This window comes from Telmatherina bonti (assembly GCF_933228915.1).
Source record: "Telmatherina bonti genome assembly, chromosome: 4".
Lineage (NCBI taxonomy): Eukaryota > Metazoa > Chordata > Actinopteri > Atheriniformes > Telmatherinidae > Telmatherina > Telmatherina bonti.
The window spans coordinates 27,813,782-27,838,867 of NC_136622.1; the positions used below are offsets into that span (position 1 = coordinate 27,813,782).

The window sequence follows — 25,086 nt, forward strand, 5'->3', positions numbered from 1 at the left end:
ATGTGGCGGCTCACTGTTAACTAACATGTCAAAATGAAAGTGCAAGACGACCGACGAGCTTCAGTATAACTAATACTAGGACACAGAAACGATTGTTTCGGTGATTCAGGTTTTATATTGCTGCTCAAATAGTCGACTTGATGAAACGAAGAAAGTTAAGCTAGTGTAGAAAGTTATTCATTCATTCAGTGGTTGTAAATCTCTGCATTTGGAAATGAATCTGTCCAAAGTGTTTGTGTTGTTAATATTAGTAGCCATTGTTCAAGTTGACTGTACATCGAAATTAAATATACCTAAAGTGTTGCTGCCGCTTGCAAGAAGTACAAGAATTAACTTCACACTGGAAACTACTGAAGGCTGCTACAGATGGTGAGTAAAACTGTAAAACCTGACCGTCATTAAATGGAGCCACGCGGCCAGCTATCCTGTACACTGGGAAGAGTTTTTATCAGAGAAAAGTGTGGTTGGAAAACGCAATTAAAACACCAGTTCTGAAGGAAAATATACCAATTTCTGCTCAAGACATTTTTAGTTAAAGCACTTTTTGTACGGTTCTTTGCTTTTCTCTCTTTTATGTACTAACCCCAACTCAAACCTGACCTGCTGGAGGTCTAAATGTAGGTTTAAGTGTGTAGGTTTGACAATCCTGTTTCATTTCATGAATTCACATTTTAATCCATAAAACAGTGAGCTCAACTTCACGTACTTCCATCTGAAACTTTATAGTTTTTATTACAACTATAGAAACGAACTTCCACATATTTTTATGATCTAAGTTTTCCTTCATGTCTTTATCTTCCAGGTCTTCCACCAGACCGGAGGTTGCAAGCATCCAGGCTGTAGATGAAGACTTTGGCCGGGGTTGCTCTCGGAGAGCTGTCCTTCAGGCTCTCTCCACCCAGCCCTCCAGACTGACTAGCATCATTCTAGCTGAAGATGTTGGTAAGTACTGTGTTCATTTGTGATTTAGCAATGAAAAGATTTAAGATCTCCTACCGCATTCATCGGGAGGGGTCCATTTTGCTGATCATTCTTATAAGATAAGGTTAATTAGTAAAATACTGTAAAAGATTGTCACCTGCTTTGTTTTGGTGTAGTTTAAGTCACCATAGTCTGGTGTAGTAGATAGTGTCATCTAAATGTTCACATGAATTCAGTTTGAACAAGAAAAAATGTCATGTCCTCTAAAATGTCTCATGTAAAACAAAAGAGCGATAACTTCAAGAAACTGAAGCTTGTGTTATATTATGATAAAAATGTTCAATTAATGTTTAATTACTTGGACTGCCCAAGGTTAAATAACCACAGATTAAACAAGGAAGGTTGTAAAAGCATGGCAGAGTTTTATCAGGACAATTCGCCAATACTGGATTAGTTTTGAATGATGCCTCTGCACAAATGTAATATCAGAACTAACAAAGTATCTCTTTTTAAAAAATTTTTAGCTCATGGACACTAGAACAAATTGTAGTCCTTTATTTTTTTCCAGCCACTTGCACAACTTGATATTAACAGCAACTTCAGGGCATCTCATTGTCTCTGCGGTGTCACATCCTCCAAATCATCTCACTGGTTATGATATACAAGCTGGTGCACTGGTGAAACTAAATTAGAATCTCTCTCTTACAGACCATGTCATACAAATTGACATTTTGTTGCACAACATATTTTTCATCCTTCCTCCTTTGCAGTTGTGAAATGCTGTATGTCATCTGTTGCCTGAGGGAGTGTTATTTGCAAAAATGGAGAGTTGTATTTGCCTTGTAATCAGAAATATCTGGCTCATTTGTGCTTCATATGACTGCGAAACATAAGGAAATCAGAATGATCTGTCCAGACAAAAAACACGGACTTTGAATGGGGCTGATTTCACGCCCGCTGTTTTTATGATTATTTTATTATCTGCTAATTGTGCAGCATTTTCCTTGGCAGACCCCAAAGCCACAACATTTGAATAGACTGATAAGGTTGGTAAATTTGGCCTGTAGCAGCGGAAGTGCTGAGTTTTCATTTGTCCCGGTCTTTTCCATGTATACCTGATAATGAAAGATTTGTTTGTGGTGTGTTCCCCGCCCCACCACTGCCTTTTCCTTTTCAGTTACAGGGCAGGTATTGCGTTGTGATGCCATTGTCGACATCATAAATGAGATCCAGATTGTGTCCACCACCAGAGAGCTACATCTGGAGGACTCACCACTGGCACTCAAAATTCATGCACTGGACTCTGAAGGTGAGACTTGAGCTTATCACAGTTAATCATCTCTTTAAGCAGCTGTTGGTTTTATTAATAAGTAAACACCCCCTTAAGATCAAGCATCACTTACGAAAATTATGTAATTACTCAGTTTGCCAATAGCATTGAGTCCACATTATATAGTTCTTTGTTCTGAAAACTTTTTAGAGTAATGACTTAACCGGCTCTAGGCAGCATTTTCTTTCCTCTTAGGCTGCTACTCTGAGGTGGCTGTTTTGTTCTGTGCCACTAGTTTCATTTAGAAGAGGCACACTTAGTTTAATGAGCTGTAGCCACAACCTGATTCTTTCTGATGATCACTCCAGGGTGTTTTGTTTGGTTTGCTGTGGTGTACAAATATATTTTGGCTTTCTAAAACAGAGTAGATTGCAAAAGGTTGCAAAACATCCTGTAATGAAATCTCTCTTTATTTTGTTTTTAACTAATTGAGTTGCCAAGAGCTTTCAGAATGTATGATCAGCAACTATTATGCAGTCAAGCATATAGACGTCAGACCCACAGCACAATCTGAAAGTTCTGTGTAAATATTCTCTGCTCTCTACAGTCTCACACACCATGTGTAGTCTTAGTTTAAAGCCTGTTTGTATTTGCAGGAAACACATTCAGTACCCTTGCTGGTCTAGTGTTTGACTGGACCTTAGTGAAAGATGTAGATGTGAATGGATTCTCTGACTCTTACAACTCATTACGGTAAGCTGCCTTTGTTGACATTACCTAGACTAGAAAAGTACAAGCTGCTAAAGTTACAATTATAAGACCCCCTTTTTTGTTTTTAAACCAATGCAGTTTTTCTGTTAAACCATTTAGTCTGTTGGAAATGAATTATTCTTGAATAAAACACAAGAGGCCATGCTGATTTTAGTCTTCAATGGATTTCTTTTTTCTGTTTCCCTTTGTTAGGGTACTTAAATTTTCTGAGTCCACATATACTCCTCCGGGATATATATCTGAAATGGAGCGTGTGGGGAAACAAGGTGACATTATTCTGGTGTCAGGGCTGAAAACAGGGCATGCAAAGTTAAAGGCCAAAATACAAGAATCGCTGTATAAGGTAAGTTCTTTGCACAGAATACACAATCTTTGGATGTTGACCTAGCACAAACTTGAAACCTTGAACTTTAGTGTTACACTTATTGGCAACATCAAGACTTTTCTGGTATGCATTTGCAACATGTTAAAATTGAAAATCCTGTGTAACATGCTTGTATAAAAACTGTGAAAGATCACATAATTGACTTTTTATTATGCAACAACCAAATTGTATTTTGTCCTGTTAAAATAGATGTCCCTGACATTTCACGTCATCAGCTTGAGGTTTTTTTTTATCTGTAAGGAAAAAGAAAGTTACTGTACAATAAAGTAAAGAGAAAAATAGTTTGAAGTTATATGTTAAACCTTAACTAAGAATAATTGACAGCTAAGTTTAGTTGGTCTTTTATTGATTTGATTTTAAAATGTATTTTTGAACACTTTTTTTTCCCCCTCGGATTGGTTTAGACAGGAAGCTGAATCTTTGTTATTCTGTGACCATGGTTTTATTGTCACAGGATGTGGGTGCTGCAGAGGTGAGACTACTGATCTTGGAGAACATCCTGCTGAGCCCAGCACATGACGTCTACTTGTTGGCGGGAACTTCCATCAGATACAGAGTCCTGAAGCTGAGACAGGGCACAATCACAGGTCCTTTTGAAATGATCATAAAACAATTCATTTAATCTCTTCTGTTGTCTCTGGTGCTCAAAAATGACTGAAACTGAAACTATGTGCTAAATTTACAGCGTGTGCTGTTAAAGCATCGGTTAAGCTGAAAGTAAAAATGTTCAACTCAGTGAGCAAGAAAAGAAGAGAATCTTTTTTTTTTTTTCTTTTTGTGCCAGCTTGTATGGAAATGTGTCTTGTTTTTCCTTCTATCTAGAGCTCTCTATGCCTTGTGATCAGTATGAACTACACCTTCAGAACAGTGTGGTTGGGCCCAACGGGAACTCAAATGTTGCTGTGGCCAGTCTGGATCAAAGCACCTCCACAGTGACTGCAGTTCAACTGGGACACATCAATGTGGTTTTGGATCATAAGAGTATCCTTCTGAAAAAAAAAAACACTTTCAACAACTTTGTCTAACTTTATTATGCAGTATATGCCTGTAAATTGTTTGTGGTGGGTAAAAGTGTTGTTTTTATTGTCAAGTTTACTTCTCTCTCTCTGGCTCTCACTTTTGTTCTCTCTCTCTTTCTCTCTCTCTCTCTCTCTCTCTCTCTATCTTTCTCGTTCGGTGTGCTGATTGGCTTGTAAATATTTTGTAAAAATTATAAAATATTTCGGTAAAAATGAGCTAAGTGTAGTTCAGAACTGTTATAAGTCACTTGTGTGCCACTGAATTTTCCTTAGCATCTTTCTTGAAGGCCTTCGAATGCAAGGAGTGTCACGGCTGCCCAACAGTACACTTTATGTTGTCGAACCAGGCTATCTAGGTAAAGAGGAGTTTTCCTCATAAAACTGATCACAAAAGGATCTTAACTATAATTTAAGATGTAACTGACCTGTGATTTTTTTTCATTAAATTTCTTCAGGTTTCAAAATTCATCCAGGTGACAGCTGGGTTCTTGAGGCGGGCAGACTATATAATATCCTTATTGAAGTGTTTGATAAATCCGGAAACAAAATTTACCTGTCTGATGTAAGTGCACGTCAGTAAAATAATTTCAATTCACTTGGGAAGAATTTAATTTAACATGTTGACCCAGAATTTTGTTGTGATCAATATATTTAGCAATCTTTGTGTGGTATATTTTGTTTTTTTTGCAGAATGTCCGTATCAGTACTATTTTCCCTGTGGAGTATTTTGAAGTCCTGGAGTCTTCTCTCAATGGATCATATCATCATGTCAGAGCTCTCAAAGAGGGCCTAACTATCATTGATGCTACGCTTAGAGCTATTGAAAATCAAGTGGGTTTATTTGCAGTTATGATGCTAATTTGTCATGCTTTTACATTGAGTATCAGTAGCCACATTTACATGGAGACTTTTGCCCCATTTGGTTTGAAATTGTCCCGATTTAAGATTTCAGGGCAGCTGTTTACATGGGATCAGTCTATTCTGATCTGGTGTGTACATGCGCTAACATTTAAGCAGAATCGTCCTGTCTGACTTGCACAGAAAAATGTTTACATCACTGGATTTATCAAAGATGGAGAGCTCTACACACTTATCCTTGTGGTTTTTGCAGTACTTTGACGCAGCAGCTTGATACTCATGCACTCCTAGTGCAAAAAACGAAGAGGAAAAGATGTAGAAACAAAGTTTGAATAACAAAAAAAATGTCTGCTTCTGTTTTTGTGAATTTATTTACTTGTTTTCATCTTCTCAAGTGAGGAAACGTTCCTCGTTGTGTGTTTACATATAGTTAGAGCATGTGCTATAAGAACACAACCTGACAACTTTCTGATTCAATGTTTGCATGATCCCATGATTGGATTTGGAAAAGAAATATATTTTATCCCTGTAAAGCCGAATGAAAATCATTTTGCTTTGACACTTTCCGTTCAGAATGAAGTGTATACATGGATCATTTTAATTCCAGTAGAGCTTTTAAACCAAATGGAATCAGTATATTTGGCTGGATGTAAATATAAGCTACTGTTGCTGTAATCCTCTTAAACTTTCTTCCACTTTAGGAGAGAGAACTTCCTAATTTCCTCTGACCCCTGTTCTGTTTCAGAGTGGAAAGGTCCATGCCCTTGCCAACCCAGTCCACAATGAACAGGATGTGGAAATATACAACCCTATAGTTCTTAGTCCAAGTATTCTCACATTTCCATGGCAGCCAAAGGTTGGAGTTTATCAGTACACAATAAAGGTAACTATTCCCTTTCAAACCTGGGACCAGAGTGGCTCTGAATCTTTAAAGAGCAGAAATATGAAATATGCGACACCTCTGAGTCTTCAGTTTTAGCACCGATTCCCAGTCATACTTTGGCCAACAGGCTGAATGTGAGAGCAGATATATAAAAGACCTCTTTTGTTTGCACATGATTACTCCCATTTTTCTTTTGTGCAAATAGGCAACAGGAGGGAGTGGAAACTTCAGCTGGTCTTCATCCAATACAGCTGTTGCCACTGTGACTATGAAAGGAGTGATGACTACAGTTACTGACATTGGAGTCAGTGTAGTTTTTGCTCATGATCTGCGTAACCGACTACACTTTGGGCAGATGAAGGTGAGTCTACATGGAAAACTGTCATATTGTGAAATTAAAGAGGTGTTTGAGAGAACACCATCCACTTGATATGATGGTATAAAACAAGACGGGTAATTTGAGAATAGAACATAAAAACTTTGAGCAAATTCTTTATGTGTAATTGTAAAATGAAACCACGTAAAATTCTGTATTTTATGCTTAAATCTCCTTGAATTTTCCTAATTCTTTTTTATCCTGTTTCCTTCTAGGTCTATGTTGTTGAGCCCATTGCCATGGACTTTGCTCCTTGCCCAGTAGAGGCCAAGTTGGGCCTCATTTTAGATCTGCCCCTCAGGATATTTGGTTTGCTAGAAGAGGTGGAAAAAGAGCGAGTCATGTTGAGTGACTGCTCCCACTTTGACCTCCTGGTTGAGGAAGAGAACCATGGTGTCTTTGAATATTTAGACGGTGAGTCCTGGCAGAAACTTGCACAGAAGTGTGAATGAATGTTTTCTCGCACATATCCAAGGTTAATGGGGCTTTGCATGTATGTTTATGTACCATTTAATAATTTTCACTCTGCAGACTGTGGTTCTATAGAGTGGAAAACAGTTTTGTACTTCAACATTTTCAAATACACAACTGCAAAATGTGCATGAACAATGTTTGTGGAAACGTAACTTGTTGACTATTCTTAAACTTTAAAATTTGTAATGGCTGATTCTCGTTTGGTTCCTTGGAATTGAAAAGTTTTTGGAACGTAATTGGTTTGGCCATGCTGTAATGGGAGTATATTTCTATATTTTATCAGAAGTTTACTGTTTTTCTTTTTTTTTTCCTTAAGTCAAGGCTATACTTGCACATAAGAGGGAGCTTTGAGTTTGAAAGCAAAAAAAAAAAAAAAAAAAAAGTACAGACGCAGTTATAGCACACACTCTGGGGTTCTGAGTTGGGCTAAAAATGTGGAGTGTACAGTTTGCAGACTCCTATTGGCCAGAATTTGACATCACAGGATGAGTCACGAGAGCGACTCTGGACATCTTTAAAACCCAGCTGCTACCGTGGATAGCATCTTTGGGTAGTGTTAGCAGGTGGTAGAACAATGGCTTTTCAGCCAACAGCGGGATCCAACCAGGAAGTAAAGTCCTTCCTATGCTTGTTGACAGATGTAAAAATCCTAAGTGAGCAGGACGGTGCAACTCGAAATGAGAAAGTATTCCAGGAACTAAATGAATTATGCTGCCTTGTATGTCGCAAAAAATGACTTCACAATACTTAGGAACCGGGTTGCTACGGGGACCCCGTCCACAATGAGGGCACTCCAATTGTAATGAAAACACTCAAATCCAGGTAGTGCGGTGTTGGCTGAAATGGGGTGGGGCTTAGTAGATACTCGTGGCAAAGGGCCACGATTTTCTGTAAAAGTAGACTGATTGTGCTGTTAAGTCATAACTCACAAAGCAGTGAGTTTAGTGATAGTGTGACTTTGTTTCAGTTAAAGGTGTTTGAACTAGAGACAAGTGTGTTTTGTGTTTATGGTTTGTATGTGCTGCAGCTAAAGTATATATATATTTTTTTTATTTTAGATTAGGACTCATTGTAATAGTTTCTATTTTAGTAACTGGTCTTTTTCCTAGGAGTGGGAAAATCAAATCGAAAATTCGAATATCGGGATTTTTTGCTTTACAATTTTAAAATAGATTTTTTTAACCAAAAAAATGGTTCATATAAATAAAAATAATCCATTATAAGATTTTTGTCTTTTTTTTAATTTATTTTTTTTATTGTTTTAATTGTTTTAATTGATCTTTTTACTTGTCTTCTTGGGCATTTTAGCAGCAGAATGATGGTCTGGATACTGTGTTGTTTTTTCCTAACTGAAATCAAGAAAAACGACTATTAAAAAAAAAGTTTTGTACATTTTTTTGTTTTTCGTCTGCAAAAATCAGCAATATCAAGGAATCGTGAGAATTTCATTTTAACTAGAATCAGCACCGAAAAAAATCGGAATGGAATCGAGTCGGGACGAAAGCATATTGTCACAGCCCTTCTTTCTGCTGTCAAATAATTGGTTTTATTCCTACAATAAGTAACCTGTTCGTAATAAATAATTAAAACTATTATATTCAGCAAAATGAAAGCATGTTTTCCATCAAGTCACATTTCCAGCTCTAGTGTTGCATTACAAAAGGAAGAGTTGAAGTATTGATTAAGACACAATGGCTTGGCATGTCAAGTTAATAGTATTAGCCAGCTGAATAAATTCAGCTGAAAAACTGGAATCCATTCTGCTTGACAAACAATATGGGATAAGTTATTTAGCTGAGGTATATAAATTCTTTATGGATTTCGGATTGTCATTACAGCATTTATCTTTATGAATGTTCCTCTGTTTACAAGATGTATCACATTTCATTTGGATTTGTCTGTTATTAAGAACGTGTAGGGAAGAATAATGAGACCTTTCTGTGCCCCAGCTGGGCTTAAGACGGGATGATAAATGAGAGTGCCTTTGGGCATTTAAAAAAAAAAAAAAAAATCTATTTGTACATAATCATATTAGATTATCTCTTACTCTTTGGCTTCATTCAACCCTGTTCTCTCCTTGTCCAGGGAGGCTGGCTCCAGGCCAGGACCACTGCAGTGGAGTAAGAGCTAAGGCCCTAGCTCCTGGCTACACCGTTCTTACGGTCAGCTACACTCATGGCAATGTTCACCTCAGTGCCAAAATAACCATTGCTGCCTACCTTCCTCTCAGAGTAAGTCATCATTTATCTTTTTTTTGCCATTTGAGCATACGGATTTCCTTGTACAATGGTCATTTCTATCTTTTAGGGCTGACTTATTTGTCAGTCTGCTCTATGTGACAAATGATAATCTACATGTTGTACTTGACATGAGTAGTTTGGAATGAGATGTGGCAGGAGCACCATCAGATATGCTTGGCTTGACTGTAATTGGCTTTTTTTTCTCTTTGGTTCATTTCATAGCCACAGTTCACTGATGTCTTCTAAAAACAAGCATTTCCATGAAAACACTTCTGTGTTTGTGGAAACTGTCTTCTACAGTAAAGGCAGAAACTGAGTGATCAGGAAGTGTTTACATGTCTTTCCCTTTAGGTTTCTTCTGTGCATTTAAATTATTCATCAAACACTTTCTATACCTATGTGACTTTTAAATAAAGACTGATAAGACAAAAGAAAGAAATATAACAATAAAACGGGGACAAGATGGCCTGGCTCAGCATCTTGTCAGTCCTCAGTAACAGACACCTTTGCTGTGGGTTTTCTGCACATTGAAATCAAAGTAATATTTTCCTTTATACATCACTTTTTGGGGTATGCCTTTTTATCGTGGCACTGAATACTAGTTTTTCAGAATACTTCAGACATATTTGAAATGTTTCTTCTTTGTTGGCCCTAGCAGCTACAGCTTGACCCATTTTTTTTTTTTTGCTGTGATGTGTTGCACTGAGTATTTCAGCTCTGAATTTCCACAAACTTTGCTCATTTTAGCTGTATCATAGCCAAGAATATATTCTAAAAAATGCTCTGAATTTTTTTCTTTTTCTTTTTTTTTTTTTTAACATTTAAACTAAAATCTTTTCTCATATGCTTTCCCAAAGTGCCATCTTAACATTTTGTTCACTTCCTATACTTTTGTTTTAGCCTTGAGAAACAGTTTAAATTGTTGGAGTGATTTCTTTCTTAAAGTGTCTCCCTATAAATGTCTGAATCAGTACATAAAACATTATTTGCAGGCAGTTGACCCTGTATCCATGGCTGTGGTCACTCTGGGATCATCTAAAGACTTGTTGTTTGAAGGTGGGCCCCGGCCTTGGGTCTTGGAGCCCTCAAAGTTCTTCTGCAGTTCAAGAGCTGAAGATGAGACCAGCGTGAGCCTTACACTGACCAGTCCCTCATCTCACAACTATAATCATCACTGGGTCAGAGCTACCTGCAAGGCTCTGGGAGAACAGGTGGAGCAAATGACAATATTTCATCTTTTTTGTCTGTGGGCAAAAATGTATTTCTTCGAAAAACGTTATATACTGAAATAATAATTTGTATTACCATCGTGTGTCATCTTAATTGTCATTATATTATTCTTCAGGTGCTGGAGGTGACTGTGGGGAACAAGGCTAGTGTAACCAACCCTTATCCTGCTGTGGAGCTAGCAGTGGTCAAGTTTATATGTGCCCCTCCATCACGCCTCACCCTGGTCCCTGTTTATAACACCCCTCAGCTGGATCTGTCCTGCCCACTGCTGCAGCAGAACAAACAAGTGGTTTGTATTTGTGATCTCATGACTAAAGTCAGCCAACTTTTCTGTATTTGGCTTTTATTTTTGTGGCCTTGTGTGTTCTACGTCTTAAACATTACTGCTAACACCAAAGTTGCCAAACTAACATTATTTGATTTTAGCTGAAAACCTTTTATGTAAATGCCGCTCTGAATAATGACATCATTTTTTTCACCCCTTATCTCCAGGTCCCTGTTTCAAATTATCGCAACCCCATTTTAGACTTGGCTGCATTTGATCACCAAGGAAGGAAGTTTGACAACTTCAGCTCACTGAGCGTGTTGTGGGAATCAACACAGAGGTCACTGGCTAGTATTGAGCCTAATAAGCCCATGGAGCTTCTGCTGCTTGAGGATAGCAACAACAAACAGATGAAACTTCATGGTAAAATATTGTATGAATTCACCATATGATGGCGTGTAAATGAGTGGCATGAAATTAATGTTTCGACAGATTTTTCACAAACGAAATTTGACTTGGAGTCCGTCTAACAGCTGTTTGTCTTTTTGTTCTCATCTGTGACAGGTCGTCAGACAGTACTTGTCCATCAGCAGACAGGCATTGCTGCCATTACAGTGACAGCTCTTGGATACCAGGCTCCACATTTAACAGCAGCTGACGTCCTCAGTCCAGTATGTAAAAGCAATGGTTCAGCATTTTTGCTGTCAGAAAGCTTTTTTTTTTTTTTGGTCTCCTCCCCAAAAAGCAGCTGAATGAAACATTATTCTAAAGAGGAGTGTATCTTCTTTCTGTGCCTAAAATAGAAATCTTGATCTGTAAATGTTTATTTTGATGTCAACTCTTTGTCAGGTCAGTCACTTTAACTAAGCAAAGATCAAGGTTTGATATAAGTTTTTTTCCTTGCTTTGCAAATACTTTATTTTTACTGTTGGGATTTTCTATCAGACATTTGGCAGCATGTGGTTTGCATGTTAAGTTTTTTCTGCTATGTGTATACTTGCTTGATGGAGACCAAAAGCCTATCTACCCAAACTTATCCGCTCCGATTTAGTCTCTACAGGAACAAAGGAATTTTTGAAGGTTAAGGCATGTTTAGGGTGTGGGTTGGGGATTACGGGTTTAATTGTGAAGTTAAGACTAAATGGTATATATTGGGGTGTATTTGTATTGTTTTTTGTGTAAGATGTGAAGACAAAGTTATTTTTATCTTGTCTGTTTGTCTTTTACAGTATGAACCCCTGACACCTGTCTCAGCCACACTGGAGCTTATGCTAGTGGAAGATGTGAAGATTTCTCCTGATACCGTGACCATATACAACCACCCTGAAGTGCGGGTAAGACAGAATTATTACAGCTGGAGACTTTTATTGCTCATTTCTGAGAAATTAAAATCATATTTTCTAATTCAGTACAAGTATATTAGACTTTAAATAAGTTCAGATGTAATTAATCATTGCACTAGATGCATGATTTGTGGCATCTGCTGTCAGAGAAATGTGATTATTTTATTTATTTTTTTTTTTTTCAAAACATGGTATAGTCCAAGTCAAATAGTCGGTTTGACTTCACAAAGCAATAACATGATTTGTTTTGTAGGTGAATCTGGCCCTGCGAGAGGGTTCTGGGCACTTTTTTGTCAATACTAGTGTAAAGGGGATTGCAGATGTGGTTTTCCAGGAGGCCCAAGGCACAGCTCAGGTAGGTACTGCACTGTTAGTGACTAATTTTATACAATAGACAGCGGTACTATAAAGCATGATGAATATTTTTTGATGAATAAGGATAGCACATATAGTTCCTTAAAGGCTTCAGTGATTGCTGAGACTTAGGAATGGAGCTAAAGAAAAGGTTTTTGCATTGTTACCTTTGCAGGTTTCTGCGGTCCATCCAGGCACAGTGAAGGTGATGGTTCATGACCTTTGTTTGGCTTTTCCAGCACCTGCCAAAGCCACAGTTCATGTTTCTGACATCCTTGAGGTTTATGTAAGAGTGGTTGACAAGGTCAGTTTATACGTCATTTCTTCTTTTTTTTTTATTTATTTATTTATTTATTTATTTTTAATTTTCTTTTTTAAGTGAAGGCCCTACTGGATCAGAAAATCTCTGTTTTCAATTTCTCACACATTTCTGAAATCTGAATTCTACATATAGTTTCTATTCTCTTGCATTTTCCTGATTTCCTGTAAAAATCTGCTCGTCTTAAACTTGCATGCCTCTCCAGAGGACCAGAATTATTTCCCTGTTGATGGATGTCATTATTCTTGGTTACAGGTGGAGATTGGCAAATCTGTGAGAGCTTACGTCAGAGTCCTGGATGAAAATAGAAAGCCCTTCTCAGCCAGCTATTTCCAATTCATGAATCTGAAACTCAAGGCAGCCTCTGCAATTGTCACTCTCAAGTAAGCAGTGTAAAATGTGTCATTCGAATTGCACGTGAGGATTAGCAAACTGGAATGTTTTTCATGTATTTTCTGCAGGCCGTTAGCAGAGTTTACAGAAAATGACACGGCTGTTTTCCTGGTGAAAGGAGTCTCCATTGGTCAGACCACTTTGTCAGCTGTGGTCATTGACAAAGAAAGGAGAAAAATTGCTTCTGCTCCTCAGCAAATTGAGGTAGGATTTTAAAAATTGAAATAAATAAAAGATTAATTCATATCTTGACTTTTCCCCACAGTTCGTATTAGGGGTGGGAAAATCTTATTGAAAAATTGGATATCGGGATTTTTTGCTTCACAATTTTAAAATAGTTTTTTTTTTTTTTTTTTAAATTTTTTTTTTTATTCAAATAAAAGTTATCTATTATAAAATTAGTCATTTTTTATCATTTTTATGGATTTTTCTACTTGTCTTCTTGGGCATTATAGCAGCAGAATGATGATTTGGCTACTGTGTTGTTTTTTCCTAATTGAAATCAAGAAAAATGAGGAGTCAAAAAAAAGGTTTCATACACATTTCTTGTTATTGATCTACAAAAATCAGCTACATCAAAAAATTATGGGAATCGCAATTTAAATCGAATCGGCAAAAGCATATTGACACAGCCCTTTATGTATACTGGACATATTTAAGTGAATTATATTTATGCTAATATTTTTTTATTTTTCCTCAAAGGTGTTTCCACCGTTTAAACTCATCCCAAGGAAAATGACTCTCTTAATTGGTGCAATGATGCAGGTATGTATATTATCATGTTGTCCAATGTGTTCATCTGGTCCTTAATTTATCTCCCAGGACAGTTTTTCTGGAACATGGTAAAATTTGTATATAGGTGTCTGTAAATGACTGTAAAAATTGCAATTTGATTTAAATAACTCTCATCTTGCTATTGGACAAATATCAAAGCAGAGAAAATTAGCTGTGAGAAACTGTTTAGCAGTGGACACTTTTGCTACAAGTTTTAAGCTTGTATAAGGTCCACACTGTTCTTCTAGTCAGAGCAGAGTCCTGTGTCTGCTTTACCTCTGCTGCTGCGTAAATGGGAGTTAACCCTGAAGCTAGCTGCAGCTTCACCCAGGAGAAATCAGCTCATCTCAACCTCCCTACCTCAGTTTATGGGTGAAAGCAGGAAAGAAAAAACATTGAAAATGCCTGTCTCTAGTGTGTATATACAAATATGCACACACACTACTACCATAAGATACCTTAAATATACAAAGTACTGAAAATATTTGCATGAAAAGAACTTGCATAAAAAATAGTTTTAATTGAAAGGGAAAACCTATACATTTTGTGACATGAATGAATTACAACACCTACACAGGTCTGATTTGTGCCAGGCTGTATCTATGTTTGTGAGGCTGTGAGATTTAAAAAACAAAAAAACAAAAACATTTACCATCTGTCTCTAATTTTTCCACTGGTTACCGATCCATTTCAGATTCTTTTTAATTCTGATCCTTGTAAGTAGAGGTCTACATGGTCAGGCTCCCCCCTGCATCTCTGACCTTATTCATGTACACTTGCCGAGTCATGCTCTGTGGTCTTCATATCAGAGATTACTAGTAGGTCCATGTACATGCAGAAGACCAGAGGATTGATTCTTAAAGGCAATGGCACCCAAACAGTGGAATGTGCTGGTGCGCTCTGAGATGTTTTTATTCTGTTGAACCTTTAAAAAAACCCACTTCAAAACATTTTTATTCAAGCAGACTTTTTAACTAAACAAGGGTTCTTATTACTGTGTATGTGCTCTGATTTAATTTCTTGTCTTGTCTTTTTATGGATTTTAATTTTATAATTCCTGTTGTAAAGAACTTTGTGTGTGTGTTTTTTTTTTTTTGTTTTTTTTTTTTTTTTTAATCCGTGAACGGAGCTATAAATGAAAATTTTCTTCCTTACTAATCCTAATTGCTCGGCTAATACATGTGAATCACACAATTATTAATTTTGGGTCACAAATTTTATAATTTGAATACTTCAAAACACAGAAGCTGAAAGCCTTTTAAAAAAGTTACACCCGCTCAGAAGTAAGGTCTGCAGTTGACCTTACTTGTATCTCTTTGCCTCCACATCATTTCCAATTCTTCCTTTTGACTCTTATCAATTATAGATCACATCTGAGGGTGGTCCTCAACCACAGTCCAATATCCTTTTCTCCATCTCTGATGAGGAGATTGCTTCTGTTAATCCCATGGGCCATGTCAGAGGCGTTGCTGTTGGCAACGTTACAGTGACTGGGATGGTTCAGGCTGTTGATGCAGAGACTGGGAAGCTAGTTGTCATATCTAAGGTAATTATATTAATGATGAAAGCAATTTTTTTGCACTCTTGGCTTAATACACACAAAAATCTAATTCACGTATGGTTTTAGGACCAAGTAGAAGTTGAGGTTGTGGTTTTGACGGGGATTCGAATCCGAGCTCCTGTTACAAGAATGAAGACCGGAACACAGGTATGGATACTTTTTGTTTTATGTTGATGTGTGTATCTATAATAGAGAACGCTCAACTGTTAACAGAAAATATTTCAATGTAGTATTAAACTACAATATTATGTGTGCTCTGCTTTCACTCTGGGTGATAATGTCCTCACCAATTGACTTGATTCATCTTTTTATTTTCTAGATGCCTGTGTATGTGATGGGGCTGACTAATAGCCAAACGCCCTTCTCCTTTGGCAGTGTCCTTCCCGGTCTCACTTTTCACTGGTCGACCACCAAGAGAGATATTCTGGATATCCAACCCAGACACATTGAGGTATCCTTTCATGTTTCATTAGCAGCTGCCAAAGGCCAAATATGGGTTTATGCTTGGTGGACATATATAAACTGGGAATCCCAGTTTGTAACTCCCTTAACTCTCCCTCTGGAGCTGAGAGTGTATCTTCTGCTCTGTAAACACCCTTGTAACTCGGCACATTCACACCAGCCTTTTGGCTCAAATCCTAGTCTGAAAGTGTTTCATTTGGATACTGTGAATGCACAAATTCTGATTTGGATCAAGGAAGCGGGCTTAGTCTGCCTACAAATGCAGTTCTTGGTCCGTTTTAAGCGAACCAAATACAGGAAGCGAGTAACAAAACAGCGTTGTAGGTTTAGCGCACGGCATTGCTGCTAAACCCACTTTTAGACGAGGAAGAATCTGTTAAAAGTTCTGAAATCTGATCAACCTGCACCACTAGGATTTGATGCAGCTCCATATTTTCTTACATCTGCGGGAGAGTGGACCCCCCCGTTTTTTTTTGTTTTTTTTTTTTATTGTTTTTGGTAAAGATCCGATTCATTTGAGAAGTGCAGTGTGAATACAATCTCCTGGAACAATCTTTCCCTTGGTAAATGCTATTACTTACTCAACTTGAATTATTTCATTTGAATGAAATACATGAAAGCTACTAAATGAGATTTTCACTTGCTAGTTTTTTCAGTATACTTGCTGCTTTATCATAATTAGCTTTGGCCCATGATTGCTATAACATCTGCCAATAAACCATTTCTATTTTTAGATCTGGTTTCCCTGTGGTCCTTTTATCAGATTAACTTGATATATGTTGTCTCTCTGTTGCAGTATACATTTTAAAAACCAGCATCTGTCTTGTCTCAGCTTCCTTGTTAACATGGGCCTTGCCCTTTTTTCTCATCACTTTGGCCTTTTTATGTGATTTGCTGCTGTTATTTTTAATATTCTCATTATTATCTCTGTCTTACGCAGGCAAATGCTGAACTACAGTCTGAGCACAACTTTGGCATGAGCGTGACTGGAAAAACAAGAGGGCGGACAGGACTGGTGGTGGTTCTCAGGGTCACTGACCCCAAGGCTCAGCAGCTAGAAGGGAATCTACAAGAACTCAGGGATGAGATCCAGATCCAGGTACAGCATCGTTACAACGCTACATGTAAAAACACACCTAATCACTAATTTATCTACAAATATTTTATAAAGAGCCTTCATATTAACTACTTTGTGTATCATGACTATCTTTTGCTGCTCCTTCATAATGAGAAAAGCATTTAGTGCAGCAGGGCACGGAAATTGCTGAACGATGAATTATCTTTGCAAAGTGATAATACTGCAGCTTAGTTGGAGCTGAATGCACCAAGCTTCAAACTGTATTAAACTATGACATGTCACAAGTACAGCGACATCAAAAGCCCAATAGAGTCATCTAACCAGAGTTTCATCCTTCTGCTTTGATCAAGGTCTATGACAAACTACACATGCTTAATCCTCAAGTAGAAGCTGAGGAGTTATTGATGGCTCCAAATTCAGCCCTGAAACTCCAGACTAACAGGTGAGTTTAAAGTGTCTGCAAAGTGGAATTCATCAGTTCTAAATGTAAATTTAGAAACTTTTATTCAGTCTATAATAATAAGTGTGAATTACTTAGAAAATGGATGTGGTTGTGCTTTTTGCTTTGTCTTCTAGGGATGGTGTAGGTGCACTCTCCTACTGGATGCTGGATTGCCCTGACCAGATTGTTGTTGCCCAGGTTGATGAGAAAGGCTTTCTCTCCTCTGGCTCTCTCACTGGAATTTCTTCTCTGCTGATCACCTCACAAGAGACCTTTGGTGTCAATCAAACTCTCATCTTCACCGTGAAGGTCAGTAGGGTGGACATTGCATGGAACATATTTGAGAGTATCAGTATCCAGAGGACCCTCCTTTTAAAATAAGAGTGAAAAACATCTTCTGACCTCCTGAGTAATGCCTCCCTTGTTAGACTGGAGTACTTCTCATTTTCTACTTCCTACATTGCAAAATACCCAGCTTAATATGGGTTAAACATGCAAGTCTGTGTACACCAATTTTTTTCCACTCCTTTGTTTTGTAGCCAAAGCTGGCAAGAGCACACAACGAATATACTGATTTGCATATAGAATCACTGTATAAATGGTAATTGTGTATCAAATGTCATACTTGATAATTAGCTGTTTGTTTTGCTGCCCTAGAGACCGATTCTCAGCCCACAGTGGGTGGGCTTTAAACAGCCTCTGTATGGCCATGCTGTGGCTAACAAGACTTTGATAGCTGACTTTGACCAGTTACTAATGGCAACACCAACTCTGCCTTGATTTCTCAGGTGTTGCCTGTGTCCTATGTCCGCTTCAGTACCAGTCCAGTTCTCTACACACGCACTAAAGAGAGCATAAGTGCCTTCCCGCTTGGAGTACTACTCACCTTTACTGTTCATTTTCATGCCAGCACCGGAGAGAACCTACACTGCTCCAACTCCCACCTTACATTTTCATTAAACAGGTCAGTCACCTTGCAAAATTACCTTTATTTTTCTAAATCAAATTTAATGGTAGAGTGTGATGAATGGATTCAGTAGTTTGTCACAGCCTGATGAACAGAGCTGCTTTGTTTAGTGGTTTCCCAAAGGTCCGTGGCTTGAATTTGTAACCAATATACCCACAACCTCATATTTAATCCTCTGCTTTATATTCCCTGCTGGTTTTGTCAGGTTTTTAGTTGGGATCCTTTACTTTGCTCCTCAACAAAAGTGCACAAGAATTCATCATTCTTTAATGATGACAAGGCCCAGTTGATACACAGTACATGAAAATATATTCAGTAAATGACTTGCAAGGCTTCTGAAGTGCTCTTCATCACTTGTGATGAGTGCCTCCTGACAGTGGTTGGAAAATCAACAAATCATGTGTCTATGGTAGAATAGCACTGACTGATCACCTGGGACTAGAATGAGATGTATAGCTTGACTGGCTATTCAGTTTCCTGTGTATCACATTCTGTGCCAGTCATATTTCCACACAAGGAGCAGGACTGGTCGTGGCATGTACCCAGGGAAGCAGAAAGCCTAATGTCCAAGCTCTTTAACGTGAACTTAGGAGACTCTAAAGCAACACACTTACAGTTTTTTATGGTTTTGCTATTATTTTTTTTTTCAGTTTAAGCTGTATGTACTTGAGTGGAAGAGCTATATTAATAGAAGTGTTGGGCTTGGAAAAAAAAGATTATTTCGACTTTTGATGAGGCAGTCCCTCAAGTTTCAATATTTATGCAATTACTTTTCTCTCCAGGTAGCTACACACTTTCAAACAAAATGAGTCAAGTTGAGAGAAAACAGCTGATAGTGTGTCTATTGCAATTACTGGCTTGTGGTCACATCTTACCAGATCTAAAATGGGCCAACTAGATAGTGTGGCGCAGATAGAAAAAGTTTTTTTGTTGTTTTTTTTTTCTTTTTAAATAAAAAAACTAAACATACTCATTGAACTTTCCGGCAGCTACTAAAACACATCATTAAAACTTTGTTCTGTGTTGTTTGCTGTGTTTGCCAATTTTATCGAGCCCCATGGTAAGAAAAACAATTTCATTTATGTATGCAAATTTGTTAATTGGAGAAAGGGAAAGGTATGTGGTGGTTGTGCAAAGTGGGTCATTGAGTCTGAGAGGTAAAGGAAGGGGCAAAGAGAAAGTAACTGGGTCAACACATTTTTTTTCTTTGCAGCAATATTGCTCTTACTTTGCCGACTCTTTGTTGGTATATCTGACATTGAATTGATTTTTGTCCATAATACAGCAGAGTTAAAAAGATGTAATGAGGTGCTTTTCATAAGTGCAGATTTGTGTTTATGTTCCCAACCTGCTCTGTCTTATATATATATCAATCCTTCAGATGTCACCATGTAATTTGTGTCTCTCCTTCTACAGAGATGACCTTGTACAGGTGGGGGTTGGGCCCAATAACCACACGCTAACAGTAAGAACTGTCAATGTGGGCCTCACACTTCTTGCCGTGTGGGATACTGAAAACATGGGTGTGGCCGACTATGTTCCAATTCCTGTTGAGCACGCCATCCAGACACACGAGGCCCAAAAACTGGTGGTGGGAGATGTAGTCTGCTTTGATGCCCATTTAACAAATGCACATGGTGAGTGGTCTGATTTTAAGCAACTATAAGAATACTACTATACTCGCATACTATAAGAAAATAGCACTTCTAGACAACTAATTTTAAATAATACATTTGGAAAGTTGTGTTTTGCTCTGTATTTGACACTGAAATTTGTCCCATGCCATACATAATCTGCTGTATTTAATGCACAATTATTTTTGAAGTTTATTTCCTTTTTATTCAGTTGCCAGTTGCTCTTTTTCCTGCTATTTCTCATGTCATAGTTTAGGGAGGGTCCTTTTTGAGAACTGATCATCATTTTGTCTTCTCTGCAGGTGATCATGGTACCTGGAGTTCCTCTTCAAATGGTATTCTTCAGGTGAACCCTAAAACTGGTGCAGCAGTAGCCCGAGACTCTGGGACAGTTACTGTGTATTATGAGATACCTGGTGTTTTAAAAACATACAGAGAGGTAAGTAATGTGTTTGTACTAAGTCAGCTGTTTGATAAAACAGCAAGAAAACTGTAATGCCTGCCTCACTTTGCAATCAAAGTTGTGATGAATGAGTGAAAGTCTGCTTTTAGTCATTATTGACTTGCACCACCCTCTGGTTTTCTTATTTCAGTTCTTGACACATCTTTTCTTCAATGCTTTTTTTCCCCCATCAGCATCATTCTTCAGCAGTATTTCATTAGAAGAATGTTTATATAATACAAACAGTTGTATACTGCACCCATCACCTATGAAAAAGCACATTATCTCTGCATAATGTGTGTGCGGGACAGTGCTGCTCTTAAGACTCATATGTGATGGTGTGTGGAAAGGATTAACAGCTCTTTGATTCATGATCCTGCATGCTCATGAGCTGAATAAAACCATTGATTTTAAATTATTATTTCTGTGAGAAAGGATGTAGTTGACAAGGGTTTGTGTTGGGTATGTTCATATAAACAAAACTGTTCGCAAACACTTTGACTTAATGAACTGAATAACGATTGCCTTTATATCTGTGTTGTGAGGAGACATTGATAGACGCGGTAGTGTGTTTTTGTTATACGTGCAGTTTAACATGATTAATGTAAACCATTAGTTACGGCAAAGCACACACCTGGAATTTAATTAAGTCATCGCTTATCTATGTGCATTTGTGTTTGCTTGTGTGTGTCTGTAGGTCGCCGTGGAAGCACCTAACAGGATGGCAGCCATGGCGCAGGCTACACCTGTCAAGACTGGCAAGGAGACGAAGGTTCTTCTTACAACCAGGGAAAGAGGAACCAATCTTATTGGTACTGAACTCAAAATAGGCTAAATCAAAACATGAAACCATCATATTTTGGCAATTTTGCTCTTTTTAGTATTCTGTTGTTTTTGAGAATGTATTTAAGAAGTAATTTTTACAATAAACAGGAAGCCAGTTAACCACATGCCTACTGGAAACAATATAAGCACACCACAGGCAATGCATCCTATGATTGGTGTTTTTTAAAAAAAAAAAAAAAAGTTTTTAGTTAAACAATAGTTTGACTGTCAGTTGGCCTCTTTTGTTAATTTAATTCATTACCTTAAAAAAAGACCTAATATCCTTTACCTGAATGGAATATACACAGATGCGGTTCTGTTCTTTTAGCTTGCACGTAGTACTGTAAATGTAGAAACAGCCAGCCTCCTCTGTCAGTCACTATTACATCTGTAAGACTTTGTCTTTTGTGTTTTAAAAGCAGGGTTGGACAGTTCACTGTTTTAATGAGGATTTTGTGGAAGACTATTTATTATAGGTTTCCATGTTTGCACCTGGAGTTTCTGCTGAATTTCTGCTGGCTAGTACAGACTAAACATCATGTAGCTCTTTGTGAGATTTTGAAGGACGGAGCGTGTCAATTTAGCTTTTTTTCTCCCTGCTGGTAGATTAACAATCCACAGATAAAAGTTCAATATTTATTTATTTATTTGAGTCTCAAATGTGTTTTCACATCCATTGCTTTCTACACTGCAGGAATCTGTTCTTCTGCTCAGATTGAAGCCATTCCACAGCTACAGCCAGAAACATCTGTAAGCTGCCATCTCAGCTTCACCAGTGACACTGTTGACTTCTCTGTTAACGATGTCTTCAAAACCCAAATCAGCTATGATTCAAGCATCGGTAAGACTGGTATTTATCAGCTGATCTGAAGATAATATGCTCATGGCCTGAGAAGCAGCTGTTTTTATAACTGGATGCACATTGTGAAATATTTTTATGGTCTTCAATTATAATACCGATGTCCAATTTCATGATTTGTGTTTTATAGTTGCTTAAATTTTTTTTTTTTTTTTTTTTTTTTTAAAGAGTCTAATGTTAACCTGTTTAGTTTCAGTCTACTTTAACTGGTGTAGTTTAAGATATTTATCAAGTGTCACACAGTACTTGTTCCTCTCTGTGAGCAATTTCTCTCTTCCCTCTGTGGCCAGCAGGATTTTACAGATTTGCAGTCATTTTTCATTTGTGTTCTAACTGGCTCCCCAACCTCACCAAGTAAAACCAGTTGCTTTGTTTAGATCTGTGGCAGAGCAAATGAACTAGGACAGAATCACTCTGTTCTGTGGCCTGATTAGTGAATTGATGTTTTGCACTGAGTGTGTGTGGCCAGTGATCGTGTCAGCTAAAACCTGAGATTGTTTTGAAGAAACTAGATCTATGATTAATACTTTTTTCTTGTAAAATGTGCAGCACTTTTTTCCCCCTTCCTTTAGCTCCTAAAACCTTATCACCATGTTCTCCAAAATTAAAATATGTTTTTAAATGTAACTTAAGGCCGTTTTTATTTATAGACTTTGTATTAGAGCGTAGAAGAGCACTGTTTACAAGCGCCTAATCAATACTTCTATTGCCAATGGAATGAATTTAGCAGGGCCTATAAAAGCTGTCTAAGTGATGTATTGAACAAAGTCCCTGTTGCTTGAAAGTAGTGATCTAATTGTCTTTGAATTTTAAGACTCCCCCTAACAGTTGTTATTTTATCTCTGATGGGACTCGTTACGTGTGAAAGGCTGTAGCCACTCACATCAGGCTGAGTCTCAAACAGCAAGGTTATTAAGAAGTCACCTTTCATCAAGTTATAACTTTTGGGTTTTTGCAGCATATTTAGCTTGTTTTGTATCTTAAACTATGTTTGAAGCCATATAAATCAGGAATTGCATTGTTGGAATCATCCATAGTCCCAAATGCACATGTCAATAGTTTATCTTGTACTATGAATTCTAACTCTATCTGTTTTTGCTACAGGTTTCTACACATGCTCTCTGACCTTGCAACCCAAGACTGACCAGCAGACCCGTGCTCTCAGCATATCCATGACAAACCTCCTGGTGAAGCCAGGTCTTGTTGGCAGTGCCTTCGCTGGGGAACAAGCCAGTGCCAGGCTGGCCATAGAGCCTGGCCTCTACTCAGATCAGACTGAGCTGCTGCTCTCAAACATACATCCATCTGCTGAATTCACCGTTTATGGCCCTACTGCTGCCCTGTCCAACATGGAGGTCAGGCACAACATGTAACAGCAAACAAAAAGGGGAAAAAAATGCTACTGTACATAAGTTTTAAGATTTGACATTTAAATGTGTGCAACACTCTGGTGTGTTTAGGTGGTGCCTACTTCTTCCAGCATTGTTGTCCAAGAGAGGGAGGTTCACAAAGGTTTCCCAAGTTCCTCAAAGTACATTGTTAATGCAGTGGATCCACAGACTGCAACTACAGCTTCTATTGCAATAAGCAGTCCTTCTTCTGGCCAAAGTCTTGTCATCCCAGTTACTTTGATTCATGTTGCTGACCCCAGTGCTGCCACACAAGGTTAGTTATCCCCTCACATGTCAGCTTGCTAAGCACCAAAATGTCAAGCCCTGTAATTCATGTGTGTATTTAGTGCTATATTGTTTCATTTTGCAGGGAAGGTAGGATAGCTAACATCGTTTAAAAAAAAAAAAACACAAAGAAAAAAGGAAGCTGTTTTTAACTCATTTCAAGCTATATACATTCAAACTTGTGAAATCATGAACCCATTTTGCCTAATTCTAAAACTTATTATGAAAGAACATTAGTTGTCATATTTGTTGTAGTAAGACTTCCCTACTGTCATTCATTGTGAAGATATAAGATAATTTGTGTTATTACTATGTACTAACAGAGGAGAAAACCGTAGCTCAGTTAACAGGTGCTGGGTAGGGTTAGTATTAATATTTTTTAATGATTTGAATGAGGAAAATTAAGGAATATTCTATTTGAACTGCATTGACCTATTTGGAATAAAATTTAGAAGGCTGTTGACACAGTAGGCTCTGAAGTTTACACTGATGTTTAGTGGGGATGATTATATCATGTAAATTCTTCCCACATTTGGAAGATGGTTTAATTGACTTTTACAGAAAGGGTTGTCCTGACTTCATAATAACGCCATTTTTCTGGTTAATGTTTATTAAATAACTGCTGCTCGATCATCAGTGGAACTCACTAAATGAGATTTTGGGATTTTAACCAGCATCAGTATCCCTCTCTGTCATTGGCTATAGTTATTATTACATGATGTGTTCTTATCACTGAAGAGATTTTGACAACTTGTTAACTTGTTTACTGCTTCTTCTCAGCAGCTGCTCCTAAAGTTGGTAGTATGGAGATGGGCCACTCTCTGCACAACTTCATAAACAGCTACCAGATGATGTTCTGCACATTGTTCGCTCTGCTGGCTGGTACGGCCATCATCGTCATCGGTGGGTCATCACACTTCTGTTGGAATTACAATGCTCTGTTGAGCCGGTTGTAAGATTTATGAGGGAGTTATAGTTTGGACACTTTGGACTCTGAGCAAAAAGTCAACAGACTAATAATGATAATGGACACTGGGCTAATATTAGCAAGATTTAAATTATAGTTTGAGATCTCTCCTAATGGTCGAGATTTATGTCATTTTAGAAAATAGCACCCAGAAACTAGGGATTCCAATGTAAGTGTGAAAATGTCAAACTAAATCCTTGTCTTTAATGCACAAATTATCTTTCAGAAAATAATTTGCAATATGCATTTATGTGAAGTCATTCACAAAGATGCTCACCCAGGCCTTTGTGGTTGCCTT

At 37.7% G+C, this 25,086-nt stretch overlaps 1 protein-coding gene across 2 annotated transcripts in view; it reads left to right on the forward strand.

The window, feature by feature from the left end:
- Positions 1–39: 39 nt before the first annotated feature.
- Positions 40–25,086, forward strand: part of nup210 (nucleoporin 210) — a 30,407-nt gene continuing 5,360 nt past the window's right edge. Inside the window, exons 1-38 of one of the 2 annotated variants that reach the window (XM_079238797.1) lie at positions 40–369; positions 803–942; positions 2,099–2,230; positions 2,848–2,944; positions 3,155–3,305; positions 3,802–3,934; positions 4,170–4,328; positions 4,654–4,722; positions 4,822–4,928; positions 5,057–5,197; positions 5,970–6,107; positions 6,313–6,468; positions 6,699–6,897; positions 9,043–9,188; positions 10,190–10,408; positions 10,543–10,716; positions 10,920–11,115; positions 11,257–11,363; positions 11,922–12,026; positions 12,289–12,390; positions 12,565–12,693; positions 12,964–13,091; positions 13,170–13,305; positions 13,804–13,866; positions 15,242–15,421; positions 15,503–15,583; positions 15,756–15,887; positions 16,839–16,997; positions 17,327–17,418; positions 17,553–17,727; positions 18,207–18,382; positions 19,802–20,022; positions 20,322–20,458; positions 21,159–21,273; positions 21,981–22,127; positions 23,250–23,500; positions 23,606–23,810; positions 24,602–24,724. In XM_079238797.1, the coding sequence (XP_079094923.1) occupies positions 215–369; positions 803–942; positions 2,099–2,230; positions 2,848–2,944; positions 3,155–3,305; positions 3,802–3,934; positions 4,170–4,328; positions 4,654–4,722; positions 4,822–4,928; positions 5,057–5,197; positions 5,970–6,107; positions 6,313–6,468; positions 6,699–6,897; positions 9,043–9,188; positions 10,190–10,408; positions 10,543–10,716; positions 10,920–11,115; positions 11,257–11,363; positions 11,922–12,026; positions 12,289–12,390; positions 12,565–12,693; positions 12,964–13,091; positions 13,170–13,305; positions 13,804–13,866; positions 15,242–15,421; positions 15,503–15,583; positions 15,756–15,887; positions 16,839–16,997; positions 17,327–17,418; positions 17,553–17,727; positions 18,207–18,382; positions 19,802–20,022; positions 20,322–20,458; positions 21,159–21,273; positions 21,981–22,127; positions 23,250–23,500; positions 23,606–23,810; positions 24,602–24,724 (5,476 nt within the window). In that variant the 5' untranslated portion in view covers positions 40–214. The remainder of the gene's footprint in view (positions 370–802; positions 943–2,098; positions 2,231–2,847; positions 2,945–3,154; positions 3,306–3,801; positions 3,935–4,169; positions 4,329–4,653; positions 4,723–4,821; positions 4,929–5,056; positions 5,198–5,969; positions 6,108–6,312; positions 6,469–6,698; positions 6,898–9,042; positions 9,189–10,189; positions 10,409–10,542; positions 10,717–10,919; positions 11,116–11,256; positions 11,364–11,921; positions 12,027–12,288; positions 12,391–12,564; positions 12,694–12,963; positions 13,092–13,169; positions 13,306–13,803; positions 13,867–15,241; positions 15,422–15,502; positions 15,584–15,755; positions 15,888–16,838; positions 16,998–17,326; positions 17,419–17,552; positions 17,728–18,206; positions 18,383–19,801; positions 20,023–20,321; positions 20,459–21,158; positions 21,274–21,980; positions 22,128–23,249; positions 23,501–23,605; positions 23,811–24,601; positions 24,725–25,086) is intronic. The other variant, XM_079238798.1, reaches the window with a different exon arrangement.